The 18,957-nt window shown below is 42.0% G+C and overlaps 1 protein-coding gene across 1 annotated transcript in view; it reads left to right on the forward strand.

Moving 5' to 3' along the window:
• The window catches only part of LOC135517075 (fibrillin-2), a 132,509-nt gene that overhangs the window by 89,814 nt on the left and 23,738 nt on the right, over positions 1-18,957 (forward strand). The window contains 7 exon segments of the mRNA XM_064941097.1: positions 2,698-2,823; positions 7,932-8,051; positions 8,551-8,673; positions 10,996-11,127; positions 12,948-13,073; positions 14,541-14,747; positions 17,044-17,169. Coding sequence (XP_064797169.1) covers positions 2,698-2,823; positions 7,932-8,051; positions 8,551-8,673; positions 10,996-11,127; positions 12,948-13,073; positions 14,541-14,747; positions 17,044-17,169 — 960 coding nt within the window.

Here is an 18,957-nt window from a genome sequence, read left to right on the forward strand (position 1 = left end):
ATGAATGATATCACTGTAAAGGTTTGGAATGAATGATATCACTGTAAAGGTTTGGAATGAATGACATCACTGTAAAGGTTTGGAATGAATGATATCACTGTAAAGGTTTGGAATGAATGATATCACTGTTTGGAATGAATGGTAAAGGTTTGGAATGAATGATATCACTGTAAAGGTTTGGAATGAATGATATCACTGTAAAGGTTTGAATGAATGAGGTTTGGAATGAATATCACTGTAAAGGTTTGGAATGAATGATATCACTGTAAAGGTTTGGAATGAATGATATCACTGTAAAGGTTTGGAATGAATGATATCACTGTAAAGGTTTGGAATGAATGATATCACTGTAAAGGTTTGGAATGAATGATATCACTGTAAAGGTTTGGAATGAATGATATCACTGTAAAGGTTTGGAATGAATGATATCACTGTAAAGGTTTGGAATGAATGATATCACTGTAAAGGTTTGGAATGAATGATATCACTGTAAAGGTTTGGAATGAATGATATCACTGTAAAGGTTTGGAATGAATGATATCACTGTAAAGGTTTGGAATGAATGATATCACTGTAAAGGTTTGGAATGAATGATATCACTGTAAAGGTTTGGAATGAATGATATCACTGTAAAGGTTTGGAATGAATGATATCACTGTAAAGGTTTGGAATGAATGATATCACTGTAAAGGTTTGGAATGAATGATATCACTGTAAAGGTTTGGAATGAATGATATCACTGTAAAGGTTTGGAATGAATGATATCACTGTAAAGGTTTGGAATGAATGATATCACTGTAAAGGTTTGGAATGAATGATATCACTGTAAAGGTTTGGAATGAATGATATCACTGTAAAGGTTTGGAATGAATGATATCACTGTAAAGGTTTGGAATGAATGATATCACTGTAAAGGTTTGGAATGAATGATATCACTGTAAAGGTTTGGAATGAATGATATCACTGTAAAGGTTTGGAATGAATGATATCACTGTAAAGGTTTGGAATGAATGATATCACTGTAAAGGTTTGGAATGAATGATATCACTGTAAAGGTTTGGAATGAATGATATCACTGTAAAGGTTTGGAATGAATGATATCACTGTAAAGGTTTGGAATGAATGATATCACTGTAAAGGTTTGGAATGAATGATATCACTGTAAAGGTTTGGAATGAATGATATCACTGTAAAGGTTTTGAATGAAGGTTTGGAATGAATGATATCACTGTAAAGGTTTGGAATGAATGATATAAAGGTTTGGAATGAATGATATCACTGTAAAGGTTTGGAATGAATGATATCACTGTAAAGGTTTGGAATGAATGATATCACTGTAAAGGTTTGGAATGAATGATATCACTGTAAAGGTTTGGAATGAATGATATCACTGTAAAGGTTTGGAATGAATGATATCACTGTAAAGGTTTTGGAATGAATGATATCACTGTAAAGGTTTGGAATGAATGATATCACTGTAAAGGTTTGGAATGAATGATATCACTGTAAAGGTTTGGAATGAATGATATCACTGTAAAGGTTTGGAATGAATGATATCACTGTAAAGGTTTGGAATGAATGATATCACTGTAAAGGTTTGGAATGAATGATATCACTGTAAAGGTTTGGAATGAATGATATCACTGTAAAGGTTTGGAATGAATGATATCACTGTAAAGGTTTGGAATGAATGATATCACTGTAAAGGTTTGGAATGAATGATATCACTGTAAAGGTTTGGAATGAATGATATCACTGTAAAGGTTTGGAATGAATGATATCACTGTAAAGGTTTGGAATGAATGATATCACTGTAAAGGTTTGGAATGAATGATATCACTGTAAAGGTTTGGAATGAATGATATCACTGTAAAGGTTTGGAATGAATGATATCACTGTAAAGGTTTGGAATGAATGATATCACTGTAAAGGTTTGGAATGAATGATATCACTGTAAAGGTTTGGGATGAATGATATCACTGTAAAGGTTTGGGATGAATGATATCACTGTAAAGGTTTGGAATGAATGATATCACTGTAAAGGTTTGGAATGAATGATATCACTGTAAAGGTTTGGAATGAATGATATCACTGTAAAGGTTTGGAATGAATGATATCACTGTAAATGTTTGGAATGAATGATATCACTGTAAAGGTTTGGAATGAATGATATCACTGTAAAGGTTTGGAATGAATGATATCACTGTAAAGGTTTGGAATGAATGATATCACTGTAAAGGTTTGGAATGAATGATATCACTGTAAAGGTTTGGAATGAATGATATCACTGTAAAGGTTTGGAATGAATGATATCACTGTAAAGGTTTGGAATGAATGATATCACTGTAAAGGTTTGGAATGAATGATATCACTGTAAAGGTTTGGAATGAATGATATCACTGTAAAGGTTTGGAATGAATGATATCACTGTAAAGGTTTGGAATGAATGATATCACTGTAAAGGTTTGGAATGAATGATATCACTGTAAAGGTTTGGAATGAATGATATCACTGTAAAGGTTTGGAATGAATGACATCACTGTAAAGGTTTTGTTTTTGTATCGAACCTTTGATGAGATGACATGAAACAGCATGAATGTGACTATTAACAAAAAAAAACAACAACTATTATTTCATCTATAACGACAATGAATAGATGTTGGGATGGATAATACTCTAAACATTGCACATCTCCAGACTTGAATGAGTGTGTGGAGAACCCAGGCATCTGTAACAACGGACACTGCATCAACACAGACGGCTCCTTCCGCTGCGAGTGTCCAATAGGCTACACTCTCAACTACACTGGGGTACACTGTATTGGTGAGACACACCCCTACACAACACACCTATTCTATATGAATTAACTGCCTATAGAGTTAACAGGAAACCTGTTCCACAGTCAACTACACTGGGGTACACTGCATTGGTGAGACACACCCCTACACAACACACCTATTTACATTTTTTTTTATATATTCAAGTTTTAAAACACTCACCTAGTGGTCAATACAAACTTAAATCCATGTGCGATTAGACAAATACAACCTGTTAGAACCAGCTCCTTTTAGTTTCCTTTCAATGTATTATTTTCATGTTAGGAGAAGAGCAGAAGGCACTAAACCAATGTGAGACGAGATGCAGACCATGTTAGGAGAAGAGCAGAAGGCACTAAACCAATGTGAGACGAGATGCAGACCATGTTAGGAGAAGAGCAGAAGGCACTAAACCAATGTGAGACAAGATGCAGACCATCTTAGGAGAAGAGCAGAAGGCACTAAACCAATGTGAGACGAGATGCAGACCATGTTAGGAGAAGAGCAGAAGGCACTAAACCAATGTGAGACGAGATGCAGACCATGTTAGGAGAAGAGCAGAAGGCACTAAACCAATGTGAGACGAGATGCAGACCATGTTAGGAGAAGAGCAGAAGGCATTAAACCAATGTGAGACGAGATGCAGACCATGTTAGGAGAAGAGCAGAAGGCACTAAACCAATGTGAGACGAGATGCAGACCATGTTAGGAGAAGAGCAGAAGGCACTAAACCAATGTAGGAGAAGAGCAGAAGGCACTAAACCAATGTGAGACGAGATGCAGACCATGTTAGGAGAAGAGCAGCAGATGCAGACCATGTTAGGAGAAGAGCAGAAGGCACCTAAACCAATGTGAGACGAGATGCAGACCATGTTAGGAGAAGAGCAGAAGGCACTAAACCAATGTGAGACGAGATGCAGACCATGTTAGGAGAAGAGCAGAAGGCACTAAACCAATGTGAGACGAGGATGCAGACCATGTTAGGAGAAGAGCAGAAGGCACTAAACCAATGTGAGACGAGATGCAGACCATGTTAGGAGAAGAGCAGAAGGCACTAAACCAATGTGAGACGAGATGCAGACCATGTTAGGAGAAGAGCAGAAGGCATTAAACCAATATGAGACGAGATGCAGACCATGTTAGGAGAAGAGCAGAAGGCACTAAACCAATGTGAGACGAGATGCAGACCATGTTAGGAGAAGAGCAGAAGGCACTAAACCAATGTGAGACGAGATGCAGACCATGTTAGGAGAAGAGCAGAAGGCACTAAACCAATGTGAGACGAGATGCAGACCATGTTAGGAGAAGAGCAGAAGGCACTAAACCAATAGGAGAATGAGACGAGATGCAGACCATGTTAGGAGAAGAGCAGAAGGCACTAAACCAATGTGAGACGAGATGCAGACCATGTTAGGAGAAGAGCAGAAGGCACTAAACCAATGTGAGACGAGATGCAGACCATGTTAGGAGAAGAGCAGAAGGCACTAAACCAATGTGAGACGAGATGCAGACCATGTTAGGAGAAGAGCAGAAGGCACTAAACCAATGTGAGACGAGATGCAGACCATGTTAGGAGAAGAGCAGAAGGCACTAAACCAATGTGAGACGAGATGCAGACCATGTTAGGAGAAGAGCAGAAGGCATTAAACCAATGTGAGACGAGATGCAGACCATGTTAGGAGAAGAGCAGAAGGCATTAAACCAATGTGAGACGAGATGCAGACCATGTTAGGAGAAGAGCAGAAGGCACTAAACCAATGTGAGACGAGGTGCAGACCATGTTAGGAGAAGAGCAGAAGGCACTAAACCAATGTGAGACGAGGTGCAGACCAAAAATAATATGAGCATGAGGAAGAAAAAGGTGCAACTTTATTCACGTTACACATTGGCAGCGAAGAGTTGAACTCCAGTGTAGCCTAGTGCATAGTGTCCAGCCTAACTTCACTGAACAAAAATATAAACGCAACATGTAAAGTGTTGGTCCCATGTTTCATGAACCGAAATAACATTTTCCATACGCACAATTTTGTTTACAGCCCTGTTAGTTAGCATTTCTCCTAGGCCAAGATAATCCATCCACCTGACACGTGTGGCACATCAAGAAGCTGATTAAACAGCATGATCAATACACAGGTGCACCTTGTGCTGGGGACAATAAAAGGCCACTCTAAAATGTGCAGTTTTGTTACACAACACAATGCAACAGATGTCTCAAGTTTTGAGGGAGTGTGCAATTGGCATGCTGATTGCAGGAATGTCCACCAGAGCTGTTGCCAGAAAATCGAATGTTCATTTCTTTACCATAAGCCGCCTCAACATAATTTTAGAAAATTTGGCCAACCGGCCTCACAACCACAGACCACTTGTAACCACACCATGGGATCATGTGTAACCAGCCACCTGCACACCCGATAAAACTGTGAGTTTGCGCAACCGAAGAATTTCTACACAAACTGTCAGAAACCGCCTCAGGGAAGCTCAGCTGCGTGTTCATCATCCTCACCAGGGTCTTGACCTGACTGCAGTTCGCAGACCATGTTAGGAGAAGAGCAGAAGGCATTAAACCGACGAGATTCAGTGGGCAAATGCTCACATTCGATGTCCACTGGCCTCGCTGGAGAAGTGTGCCCTTCACAGATGAATCCCGGTTTAAACCAACTGTACCCAGAAGGCATTAAACCAGATGGCATGTTAGGAGAAACAGAAGGCATTAAACCAATATGAGACGAGATGCAGACCATGTTGGGAGCAGAAGGTTTGACTGATGTCAACACTAAACCAATGTGAACAGAGTTGCATTAAACCCATGGTGGTTAGGAGAAGAGGGGTTATGGTATGGAAGGCAGGCATGAGCAGGCATAAGCATTAAACCTACGAGGTGCAGACAAGCAGAACACAAGTGCATTTTATTGATGGCAGAATTGGAATGCTAAACGAGATGCAGACCATGTTAGGAGAAGAGAGATACAGTGATGAGATCCTGAGGCCCATTGTCATAAACCAATTCATCCACCTCCATGACCTCATGTTTCAGCATGACAATACACTGCCCCATGTGAGAGGATCTGACCATGTTAGGAGAAGAGCAGAAGGCATGTAAACCAATATCAGACCTGAGATGCAGAAGCAGAAGGCATTGAAGCAGACCATGTTAGGAGAAGAGCAGCAGGCATTAAAATGACCATGTTCCAGCAGAAGGCATTAAACCAAATGTATCTTAGGAGACTGGTTTCAGACCATGTTAGGAGAAGAGCAGAAGGCCTAAACCAATGTGAGACGAGGTGCAGACCATGTTAGGAGAAGAGCAGAAGGCCTAAACCAATGTGAGACGAGGTTTATATTATGTCCATACACTGAACAAAAATATTCCCATGTTTCATGAACCGAAATAACATTTTCCATACGCACATTTTGTTTACAGCCCTGTTAGTTAGCATTTCTCATAGGCCAAGATAATCCATCCACCTGACACAGTGGCACATCAAGAAGCTGATTAAACAGCATGATCATTACACAGGGCACCTTGTGCTGGGGACAATGAATGCAGTTTTTTACAAGGAGTGTGCAATTGGCATTGATTGCATTCCACCAGAGCTGTTGCCAGAAAATCGAATGTTCATTTCTTTATGAACAACCGGTCACAACCACTCACTTGTCACGCCAATCTCATATAAAAAATGCTCAGAATATAGGACAGGCTCTACCAGGTGGTGCTCATGTAAGACAGGCTCTACCAGGTGGTGCCTCATGGAGAATAGGCCCTTCACAGATGAATGGTTTCAACTGCTCAGATGGCAAACAGGACATGGATCATGTGGGCAGTGGTCAGTGCTCAATAGGACAGGCTCCCAGGTGGTGGTTATGGTATGGGGCAGGACAGGCTCTACCGGGACAATAGGACAGGCTCTACCAGGTGGTGCTCATAGTATGGACAGGCTTGTCACCATCCACCTCCATGGTCAGTGCTCATATAGGACAGGCTCTACCGGGTCAGTGCTCATATAGGACAGGCTCTACCGGGTCAGTGAAATCAGGGTGCTGTACCAGGTGGTGCTCAAGGACAGGCTCTATATATAGGACACATAGGACATAGGACATCTACCGGGTCTCTCATGGGAAGATATAGGTGGACACCTAGGTGGTGCTCTATAGGACAGGCTCTATGGGTCAGTGCTCATATAGGACAGGCTCTACCAGGTGGTGCTCATATAGGACAGGCTTCACCAGGTCATCTGGACAGGCTCTAAGACAGGCTCTAGGTCATGTGCTCATATAGGACAGGCAGTTTATAGGACATCCAGGTGGTGCTCACTTTTATAGGACAGGCTCTACCAGGTGGTGCTCATATAGGACAGGCTCTAATGGGTCAGTGCTCATATAGGACAGGCTCTACCGGGTCAGTGCTCATATCAGTGCTAATATAGGACAGGCTCTACCAGGTCAGTGCTCATATAGGACAGGCTCTACCGGGTGGTGCTCATATAGGACAGGCTCTACCAGGTGGTGCTCATATAGGACAGGCTCTACCGGGTCAGTGCTCATATAGGACAGGCTCTACCAGGTCAGTGCTCATATAGGACAGGCTCTACCGGGTCAGTGCTCATATAGGACAGGCTCTACCAGGTGGTGCTCATATAGGACAGGCTCTACCAGGTGGTGCTCATATAGGACACGCTCTACCAGGTGGTGCTCATAGGTGCTCATATAAGACAGGCTCTACCAGGTGGTGCTCATATAGGAGCTATACAGAGGAAACACTCTACTACACCAGAATGCACTGTATCCTCTTACGCCACTAAACCTTGAAACCTCCTCTGTACTGTGCCATCTCATAGTGTCTATACTGAAGAAAACGTATGGAGTCGACCAAAAAATAAGGTTCATGCATCTAAATAACAGGTTTCCCAGACACATATTAAACCTAGTATTGGACTGGAAAACATGGTCAATGGAGAATCTCCGTAATATTAATCTGTGTCTGGATAACCGCCCCATAAAGTACAACAAATGTTGGTTTTCTGTGCAATACTGTGATCTGGAAATTCTACTGTAATCTTATACTTGACTAGTCCAGTTACAGTTTGGTTAATTGTCCAACCGTGTGGTCCTGACCAGATGTTGACGAGTGTTTGGTGGGGAACCTATGTGGCAACGGGACGTGCTCTAACGTGATTGGAGGGTTCGAGTGTAACTGTGAGGAGGGCTTTGAGCCAGGCCCCATGATGACCTGTGAAGGTGGGTGGAAGTGGAACCCTACTGGACATGTTGCCAATGTGGTGGAGATTTATTTATTTAATATTGTGTTGCAGTCATTGTATGTGATTCAGTATTTTAAAATGTTTTGATATATTTTTATTTTCCGAGTTTTAGTATATTGAAAATCAAATAAAATCATGATCTTAACATTGGCAAACATGTTGAATGTCAAATGGAACATATTAATATTATATTAATCTAGTGTGAAATGTTCAGTAGGAAAGTTAAACCATATGGATATAAATATACGAATATATAAATATATGAATATATAAATATACGAATATATAAATATATGAATATATAAATATGTGCTGGATGTATTGAAGGCAGGATGCAAATTTAAATGCAGAAATGTTCTAATGAGACTGATTATTTGCCTGAAGGTTGTGTTGTGTGTGCGTGGTTCATGGGATATCGATTTTGACTGCTCGTGTTGTCCTCTGTCTGTCTGTCTCTGTCCCGTTCTCTGGGTCAGACGTCAACGAGTGTGCAATCAGCCCCCTACTGTGTGCATTCCGCTGCGTCAACACCTTCGGAGGATACGAGTGTATGTGTCCCGGTGGCTACACTCTGAGAGAGAACCAGAGGATGTGCCAGGGTGAGATGCACACGCTACACGCTACACGCTACACACTTACACACTTTATTACTCTTGACCCTGAAGGGATAGTTCAACCAAATGACGTGTCACGCTAACTCCCAAAACACACACACGGACGGTCACGCTTACACACTCTTCACACTCTTCACACTCTACACACTTCACACTCTACACACACTTCACACTCTACACACTCTACACACACTTCACACTCTACACACTCTTCACACTCTACACACTCTTCACACTCTTCACACTCTACACACTCTACACACTATGCACACTCTTCACACTCTTCACACTCTACACACACTTCACACACTTCACACTCTACACACTCTTCACAAATGCTGCTGCTGCTCTGTTTACTATCTATCCTGATTGCCTAGTTACTTTTCTACATGTACATATTACCTCCATTACCTCCACTACTTCGTTCCCCTGCACATTGACTTGATACCGGTACTCCTTGTATATAGTCATTTAAAAAAATATTTATTTCCTTCTTTATTTTTGTATTATTCTTTTTATTTTTTTTATTTATTGTAGAAACACCAGATAACAATGATAAGACCTTAGTCAACACTTTTTTTTTGGTTACTACATGATTCCATATGTGTTATTTCATAGTTTTGATGTCTTCACTATTATTCTACAATGTAGAAAATAGTACAAATAAAGAAAAACCCCTTGAATTGAGTAGGTGTGTCCACACTTTTGACTGGTACTGTATGTGTCATCAGCCCCAGGTGACATACTCTTTTCTAAGGTGTTCATTTAGAACAAATGACCTCTTCAACTATAATAGGGTCATCACATTGTGCCCTTTCAGCCTCCACAACTGATTTCACATCCCGCAGATAATACCAACAAACAAACAAAAAAAGAGTTGAGGTCACCTCACAGTACTTAGAACTATATACAAAACAACAGCTTTGTTTCACCATCATTTCTCCCCGTGGGCATATAATATTAAAACAACTCAGACTGTGGTGGGTTTTTCACACATCCAAACCTTTCACAGTAGCTGGACAAAGATCCAATATAAATACCAATGGGAGAATGTCCACTCATCGTTTTACTGCTTTCAAATAGGCCTGTGTTTTTTATGAACATAATCGGAACCATCTTACAGTTAAAATCGTATTTTCTCGTCTCCAGAAGTTGCATTGCAAGCACGCAACGTGAATCATTCTAATAGGTTCGGTTGTAATAAACTTAAATGAAAAACAAACTTTTTTATTTTTTTTTTTTTTAGCTAAACAACAAGTCAAATGTAATGAGATGATAAAATCTCCAGGATAAATAAGACGCATGTCGAACCAACCTTTGGTTATAGAATGCTTGAGTTTTTTTTTACCATATGAAACGGGAAAACAAAAACATTTTTGCAGGTTACAGATAACTTCTAAATACAAGGGTCACCAAGGTACTCATCTCCCGTTTCATGATGGGCACGTAGCCTACTGTACATCATGGAAGGTTTTGTTTCCGCATGTCCAAAATGGGATCTGCGCATGGCTAAAATAATGTGGGCCTGTCTACAATGCTTAGATTAAAAGGGAATGTTAGCTCACTGGTTTACTCCACTCAAAACTGTAATATTTTAATAAAGCTTTAGTGATTAAGATTGATTTTCCAAGCGGTCTCAGGAGCCAAACCCTTTATCGAAAGTCTTGACTAAATCGCGATTGCGTTGGGCAGACAAAGGAAAGCCTTCATTGAGAGCAAGGGATGCTATGCTTGGTTTTTAATCCAATGTTGTTGTTTTTTACATTTTTTTTTATTATATCTAAATAGGAAGTATACAGGCACCAAAAGCACTTTAGGCTACTCTTATTCCATGTTCATATGGGCAGTGTGTGTCACGGCTGGATAGACTGCGTTTCCACTCTCTAAATTCATGCCATAACCAGCTTTTGGTTGCTCTTAAATATCCCCATCAGCACTGCTGGAAATTAGCACTTTGGATCATGTTTTTAAGGACACACCTCAAATATTTCCACCTCACCATGTGAGCTCAAGCCAGCTGATATAAGACAGGTAAATTGCTGCGTTATGGCTTCAAAAATGCCAGTGTGGCAGGTTTTACATGATGAAATTACAAACAAACGTGCGTTTGACACTAGTGTCGTCTTAACGCCAGCCGGAAATAGAGCCCATTGGGTGTGAATCGTTTCTGAAGGCACTGTACAACACGAGGTACATTTGTAATTTCGGAAGAACGTTAAGTCTACAGACAAGGCTGAGAAAAATCGTTCATACTCGCTAAAGAACATCTTTCTTTCATACAAAAGTACCCTGCTATCATTTCCTCAGATCTGGATGAGTGTTCCGAGGGGCTCCACGACTGTGAGTCCAGAGGCATGACCTGCAAGAACCTCATCGGCACCTTCATGTGTGTGTGCCCCCCGGGGATGGTGCGGCGCCTGGACAACGAAGTGTGCGAGGGTAAGGAAAGGGTCTACAGTACATTGATAGGACTGTTCAACAGTGACGTGTTCCCATTTCACTGTGCTCATTGATAGGACTGTTCAACAGTGACGTGTTCCCATTTCACTGTGGGCATTGATAGGACTGTTCAACAGTGACGTGTTCCCATTTCACTGTGGGCATTGATAGGACTGTTCAACAGTGACGTGTTCCCATTTCACTGTGCTCATTGATAGGACTGTTCAACAGTGACGTGTTCCCATTTCACTGTGGGCATTGATAGGACTGTTCAACAGTGACGTGTTCCCATTTCACTGTGGGCATTGATAGGACTGTTCAACAGTGACGTGTTCCCATTTCACTGTGGGCATTGATAGGACTGTTCAACAGTGACGTGTTCCCATTTCACTGTGCTCATTGATAGGACTGTTCAACAGTGACGTGTTCCCATTTCACTGTGCTCATTGATAGGACTGTTCAACAGTGACGTGTTCCCATTTCACTGTGCTCATTGATAGGACTGTTCAACAGTGACGTGTTCCCATTTCACTGTGCTCATTGATAGGACTGTTCAACAGTGACGTGTTCCCATTTCACTGTGGGCATTGATAGGACTGTTCAACAGTGACGTGTTCCCATTTCACTGTGGGCATTGATAGGACTGTTCAACAGTGACGTGTTCCCATTTCACTGTGGGCATTGATAGGACTGTTCAACAGTGACGTGTTCCCATTTCACTGTGCTCATTGATAGGACTGTTCAACAGTGACGTGTTCACTGTGCCATTTAGGACTGTTCAACAGTGCGTGTTCCCATTTCACTGTGATTGGACTGTTCAACAGTGACGTGTTCCCATTTTACTGTGCTCATTGATAGGACTGTTCAACAGTGACGTGTTCCCATTTCACTGTGGGCATTGATAGGACTGTTCAACAGTGACGTGTTCCCATTTCACTGTGGGCATTGATAGGACTGTTCAACAGTGACGTGTTCCCATTTCACTGTGGGCATTGATAGGACTGTTCAACAGTGACGTGTTCCCATTTCACTGTGGGCATTGATAGGACTGTTCAACAGTGACGTGTTCCCATTTCACTGTGGGCATTGATAGGACTGTTCAACAGTGACGTGTTCCCATTTCACTGTGCTCATTGATAGGACTGTTCAACAGTGACGTGTTCCCATTTCACTGTGCGCATTGATAGGACTGTTCAACAGTGACGTGTTCCCATTTCACTGTGCTCATTGATAGGACTGTTCAACAGTGACGTGTTCCCATTTCACTGTGCTCATTGATAGGACTGTTCAACAGTGACGTGTTCCCATTTCACTGTGGGCATTGATAGGACTGTTCAAGACTGATCCCACTGGGCACAGATGTCAGTTCAATGTTTCGTTTTTGATGTAGTACATTTGGTTAAATTTTCAACTAGCGTGAATTCAACGTAAAATCAATGTCATTGGATTTAGGTTAAAAGTTGGGTGAAAAATGTAGCAAATTTAATCAGTTTTCCACGTTGATTCAACGCCATCGCATAGATGGGTTGAAATAATGTGGGAAGAATGTAAATTCAACCAGTTTTTCGCCTAGTGGGATGTGAGATTGCATATTTGTAGGAGTGGAAATGCAAAGTTTGATTTTAAACATATATCGCCCCTCCTTCTACTGAATCTTTAACTTTCTATTTGTCTTTCTCTCTCTAACCCCTTTCATATTTACTCTTTTCTCTCTCTCTCTCTCTCTCTCTCTCTCTCTCTCTCTCTCTCTCTCTCTCCATCACATTCTCACCTCCCTTTTATCCCTCTGTCTCTCTCTCTTGCTCTCTTTCTCCATTCAGATGAGAATGAGTGTCGTAGCAAGCCGGGGATCTGTGAGAATGGTCGTTGTATCAACACGATAGGCAGCTACACATGTGAGTGTGGAGGCGGATATGAGTCTGACTCTACACGGACACAGTGTCTCGGTAAGAATCATACACACTCCTCCGGAACACACTTCTACTGTGTGTGTGTGTGTGTGTGTGTGTGTGTGTGTGTGTGTGTGTGTGTGTGTGTGTGTGTGTGTGTGTGTGTGTGTGTGTGTGTGTGTGTGTGTCTGACAGTCAATGTTCTGTACAGTATATGTCTAAAATGAGCTATAAGTCGTTTATTTAGTTAGTGATACAACATCCTGCCAAAATAAAAATGACACTTGAGAAACAACTAGAGCAGATTGTAGTCTTCTTCATTTTGTTAGCGCCTTTGCTTCATCTGGACGGTTGCATTTCCTCTCCTGTATAAATGTCTGTGTTTAAAAAAACAAAAAAAGATTTAAAACGCCTGTTCTTTTTTTCATGTGTAATGTGTTGAATGACTTGTTTAAATGTCTGTCTGTTCTGTATAGAGCCTGTGTTCTAACGTCAACGCTCCCGGTTGCTCTCAACCATTGTCTTCCCGCACCGGAAAAACAGGCTTCAATCCCCCACAACGTCCTTTCTGTCTCTCCCACTTATCTGTCTCCCCCCTCTGTTTCATAACACCTGAACTTGCTTGCTGTTTGTTTGCTGTTTGCTTGCTGTTTGCTTGCTGTTGGCTTGCTGTTTGTTTGCTGTTTGCTTGCTGTTTGCTTGCTGTTGGCTTGCTGTTGGCTTGCTGTTGGTTTGCTGTTTGCTTGCTGGGTTTCTATACAGCCCTTTGTGACATCAGCTGATTTAAGAAGGGATTTATACTGTAAATACATTTGATAAGTGCCTCAATAAAGTTTAAAAAATACCCCAATATATATATATAGAGAGAGGAAATTAGCATTTCAATACACTCGTATGAACATCTGCTAACCATGTGTATGTGACCAGTATCATTTTATTTGATTTAGAGTATTTTCACTGAGTGTACAAAATATTAAGGACACCTTTATAATATTGAGTTCCCCCCCTCCCTGCTCTCACAACAGCCTCAATTTGTCAGGGCATGGACTCTACAAGGTGTTGAAAGCGTTCCACAGGAATGCTGGCCCATGTTGATGCCAGTGCTTCCCACAGTTTTTCCAAGATGGCTGGATGTCCTTTGAGTGGTGGACCATTCTTTATACACACAGGAAACTGTTGAGCGTGAAAAGCCCAGCAGCGTTGCAGTTCTTGACACACTCAAACCGGTGCTCCTGGCACCTACTACCATAACCGGTTCAAAGGCACTTACATATTTTGTCTTGCCCATTCACCCTCTGAATGGCACACATACACAGTCCATGTTGCAATTGTCTCAAGCCTTAAAAATCCTTATTTAACCTGTCTCCTCCCCTTCATCTGGACTCATTCAATGGATTTAACAAGTGCCATCAATAAGGGATCATAGCTTTCACCTGGTCAGCCTATGTCATAGAAAGAGGTGTTCTTAATGTTTTGTACACTCAGTGTATAGATGCAGTCTGTCTGTTCTGCCCCTCTCTCTAGACTACAGGGAGGGCTTCTGCTTTACCGAGGTGCTCATGACTATGTGCCAGATGTCTTCCAGCAGCCGGACCCCCACCACCAAGTCCCAGTGCTGCTGTGACGGAGGCCGTGGCTGGGGTAACCAGTGTGAGCTCTGTCCCCTGGCTGGCACGGCAGGCTACAGGAAGCTCTGTCCCCACGGCCCGGGATACGCCACCGACGGCATGGGTGAGAGGTCAAAGAGTTTGGAGTTATAGAGCATGAAAAGGGTTGAACAGTGGAAGTGCCAGTAGGCAGAAGTGCCTTGATGATAAGGCTTGAGTTACAGGTTAAATGTATATGGCTTTCGGTCAGCTGGTCAATAGTTTCTTCAAGGCTTTTTAAATCATTCCAAATAGGCCACTATTCCCTTCCCCTAGGCACTAGTGTAGATCTGAAATGATAGGATAGGTGTAAGCGATATGGCAAAATGCCCATCCAACTATTCAAAAGTCCAGATGTAGCAATTACCACACATAAGTTCAAGGAATAATCCAGTGAAAGGAATGTCACCTCGCCCTAGGCAAGAGGTCAGGACGAGTGTTTCAGTGTTATTTTTTAGTGTCAACTTGTAATTCATACTAGTTTTTTTTTTTCTCTCGGGTTGTCGTCCACTAGAATGCAAGAGTAACCTAGCAAACCTAATAAACCCTTGAATTGAATCAAGATTAGTAATCGGAAAACGAGAAATTATACACGGGACACGGAACAAGCCAATTAAGTTGCCCCTGTAGACGATGGCCACGCAACTTTTTCAGTGGATTTTTTATTTATTTCTAAAAGTTTTAAAAAAGTATTATTATTTATTTATTTTTACCCCGTTTTCTCCCCAATTTCGTGGTGTCCAATTGTTTAGTAGCTACTATCTTGTCTCATCGCTACAACTCCCGTACGGGCTCGGCAGAGACGAAGGTTGAAAGTCATGCGTCCTCCGAAACACAACCCAACCAAGCCGCACTGCTTCTTAACACAGCGCGCATCCAACCCGGAAGCCAGCCGCACCAATGTGTCGGAGGAAACACCGTGCACCTGGCGACCTTGGTTAGCGTGCACTGCGCCCGGCCCGCCTAAAGGGTTCTGATTTAGGAAATCTGTTCCCAAGTATTACCACAAATCAATAGAGAAGTGATCATGTCTCAATGTAATCAAGGTATGAAATTATGTTTGGGCTTACTTCCACTCAATTTGCAGTGTACAAATGTGTTTCGGGCCCTATGACCATCCATTCAGAAAATAATTACCCCATGGCTGAATCTAATTGTCACCCCCTGCTTTAGACTATGGGTATATTTATTATTCAGCTGAATCCTGAATGGTCCCGTATTCTCTGAATGGTCCCGTCTTCTCTGAATGGTCCCGTCTTCTCTAAATGGTCCCGTCGTCTCTGAATGGTCCCGTCGTCTCTAAATGGTCCCGTCTTCTCTAAATGGTCCCGTCTTCTCTAAATGGTCCCGTCTTCTCTAAATGGTCCCGTCTTCTCTAAATGGTCCCGTCTTCTCTGAATGGTCCTGTCGTCTCTGAATGGTCCCGTCTTCTCTGAATGGTCCCGTCTTCTCTGAATGGTCCCGTCTTCTCTGAATGGTCTTGTCTTCTCTGAATGGTCCCGTCTTCTCTAAATGGTCCCGTCTTCTCTAAATGGTCCCGTCTTCTCTAAATGGTCCCGTCTTCTCTGAATGGTCCCGTCTTCTCTGAATGGTCCCGTCTTCTCTGAATGGTCCCGTCTTCTCTAAATGGTCCCGTCTTCTCTGAATGGTCCTGTCGTCTCTGAATGGTCCCGTCTTCTCTGAATGGTCCCGTCTTCTCTGAATGGTCCCGTCTTCTCTGAATGGTCTTGTCTTCTCTGAATGGTCCCGTCTTCTCTGAATGGTCCCGTCTTCTCTGAATGGTCCCGTCGTCTCTGAATGGTCCCGTCTTCTCTGAATGGTCCCGTCTTCTCTGAATGGTCCCGTCTTCTCTGAATGGTCCCGTCTTCTCTGAATGGTCCCGTCTTCTCTAAATGGTCCCGTCTTCTCTGAATGGTCCCGTCTTCTCTGAATGGTCCCGTCTTCTCTGAATGGTCCCGTCTTCTCTAAATGGTCCAGTCTTCTCTGAATGGTCCTGTCGTCTCTGAATGGTCCCGTCTTCTCTGAATGGTCCCGTCTTCTCTAAATGGTCCCGTCTACTCTGAATGGTCCCGTATTCTCTGAATGGTCCCGTCTTCTCTAAATGGTCCCGTCTTCTCTAAATGGTCCCGTCGTCTCTAAATGGTCCCGTCGTCTCTAAATGGTCCCGTCTTCTCTGAATGGTCCCGTCTTCTCTGAATGGTCCCGTATTCTCTGAATGGTCCCGTATTCTCTGAATGGTCCCGTCTTCTCTAAATGGTCCCGTCTTCTCTAAATGGTCCCGTCTTCTTTGAATGGTCCCGTATTCTCTGAATGGTCCCGTCTTCTCTGAATGGTCCCGTCTTCTCTGAATGGCCCTGTGCTCTCTGTCTTTTGTCCTACAGATATAGACGAGTGTAAGGTAATCCCTGACACGTGTAAGAATGGACGCTGCATCAACACCATGGGATCCTACCGCTGCCACTGCAAACTGGGCTACACCTCCACCATCACTGGAACGGCCTGCGTGGGTAAGGCACATTCCACTGTTACACTTCTATTGGTCAGAGCAGTATTGTGATGCGACATGGAGTCTGTTGTGAAACCTGGTGAGTGGTTGTGATTGAAGGTCATTGTAACTGTTTTTAAAAACCTGGTGAGTGGTTGTGATTGAAGGTCATTGTGACTGTTTTTAAAAACCTGGTGAGAGGTTGTGATTGAAGGTCATTGTAACTGTTTTTAAAAACCTGGTGAGTGGTTGTGATTGAAGGTCATTGTGACTGTTTTTAAAAACCTGGTGAGTGGTTGTGATTGAAGGTCATTGTGACTGTTTTTAAAAACCTGGTGAGTGGTTGTGATTGAAGGTCATTGTGACTGTTTTTAAAAACCTGGTGAGTGGTTGTGATTGAAGGTCATTGTGACTGTTTTTAAAAACCTGGTGAGTGGTTGTGATTGAAGGTCATTGTGACTGTTTTTAAAAACCTGGTGAGTGGTTGTGATTGAAGGTCATTGTGACTGTTTTTAAAAACCTGGTGAGTGGTTGTGATTGAAGGTCATTGTGACTGTTTTTAAAAACCTGGTGAGTGGTTGTGATTGAAGGTCATTGTGACTGTTTTTAAAAACCTGGTGAGTGGTTGTGATTGAAGGTCATTGTAACTGTTTTTAAAAACCTGGTGAGTGGTTGTGATTGAAGGTCATTGTAACTGTTTTTAAAAACCTGGTGAGTGGTTGTGATTGAAGGTCATTGTGACTGTTTTTAAAAACCTGGTGAGTGGTTGTGATTGAAGGTCATTGTGACTGTTTTTAAAAACCTGGTGAGTGGTTGTGATTGAAGGTCATTGTAACTGTTTTTAAAAACCTGGTGAGTGGTTGTGATTGAAGGTCATTGTGACTGTTTTTAAAAACCTGGTGAGTGGTTGTGATTGAAGGTCTGGTGAGTGGTTGTGATTGTGTGACTGTTTTTAAAAACCTGGTGAGTGGTTGTGATTGAAGGTCATTGTAACTGTTTTTAAAAACCTGGTGAGTGGTTGTGATTGAAGGTCATTGTGACTGTTTTTAAAAACCTGGTGAGTGGTTGTGATTGAAGGTCATTGTGACTGTTTTTAAAAACCTGGTGAGTGGTTGTGATTGAAGGTCATTGTGACTGTTTTTAAAAACCTGGTGAGAGGTTGTGATTGAAGGTCATTGTGACTGTTTTTAAAAACCTGGTGAGTGGTTGTGATTGAAGGTCATTGTGACTGTTTTTAAAAACCTGGTGAGTGGTTGTGATTGAAGGTCATTGTGACTGTTTTTAAAAACCTGGTGAGTGGTTGTGATTGAAGGTCATTGTGACTGTTTTTAAAAACCTGGTGAGTGGTTGTGATTGAAGGTCATTGTGACTGTTTTTAAAAACCTGGTGAGTGGTTGTGATTGAAGGTCATTGTGACTGTTTTTAAAAACCTGGTGAGTGGTTGTGATTGAAGGTCATTGTGACTGTTTTTAAAAACCTGGTGAGTGGTTGTGATTGAAGGTCATTGTGACTGTTTTTAAAAACCTGGTGAGTGGTTGTGATTGAAGGTCATTGTAACTGTTTTTAAAAACCTGGTGAGTGGTTGTGATTGAAGGTCATTGTAACTGTTTTTAAAAACCTGGTGAGTGGTTGTGATTGAAGGTCATTGTGACTGTTTTTAAAAACCTGGTGAGTGGTTGTGATTGAAGGTCATTGTGACTGTTTTTAAAAACCTGGTGAGTGGTTGTGATTGAAGGTCATTGTAACTGTTTTTAAAAACCTGGTGAGTGGTTGTGATTGAAGGTCATTGTGACTGTTTTTAAAAACCTGG

This window comes from Oncorhynchus masou, chromosome 28 (genome assembly GCF_036934945.1).
Source record: "Oncorhynchus masou masou isolate Uvic2021 chromosome 28, UVic_Omas_1.1, whole genome shotgun sequence".
Classification (NCBI taxonomy): domain Eukaryota; kingdom Metazoa; phylum Chordata; class Actinopteri; order Salmoniformes; family Salmonidae; genus Oncorhynchus; species Oncorhynchus masou.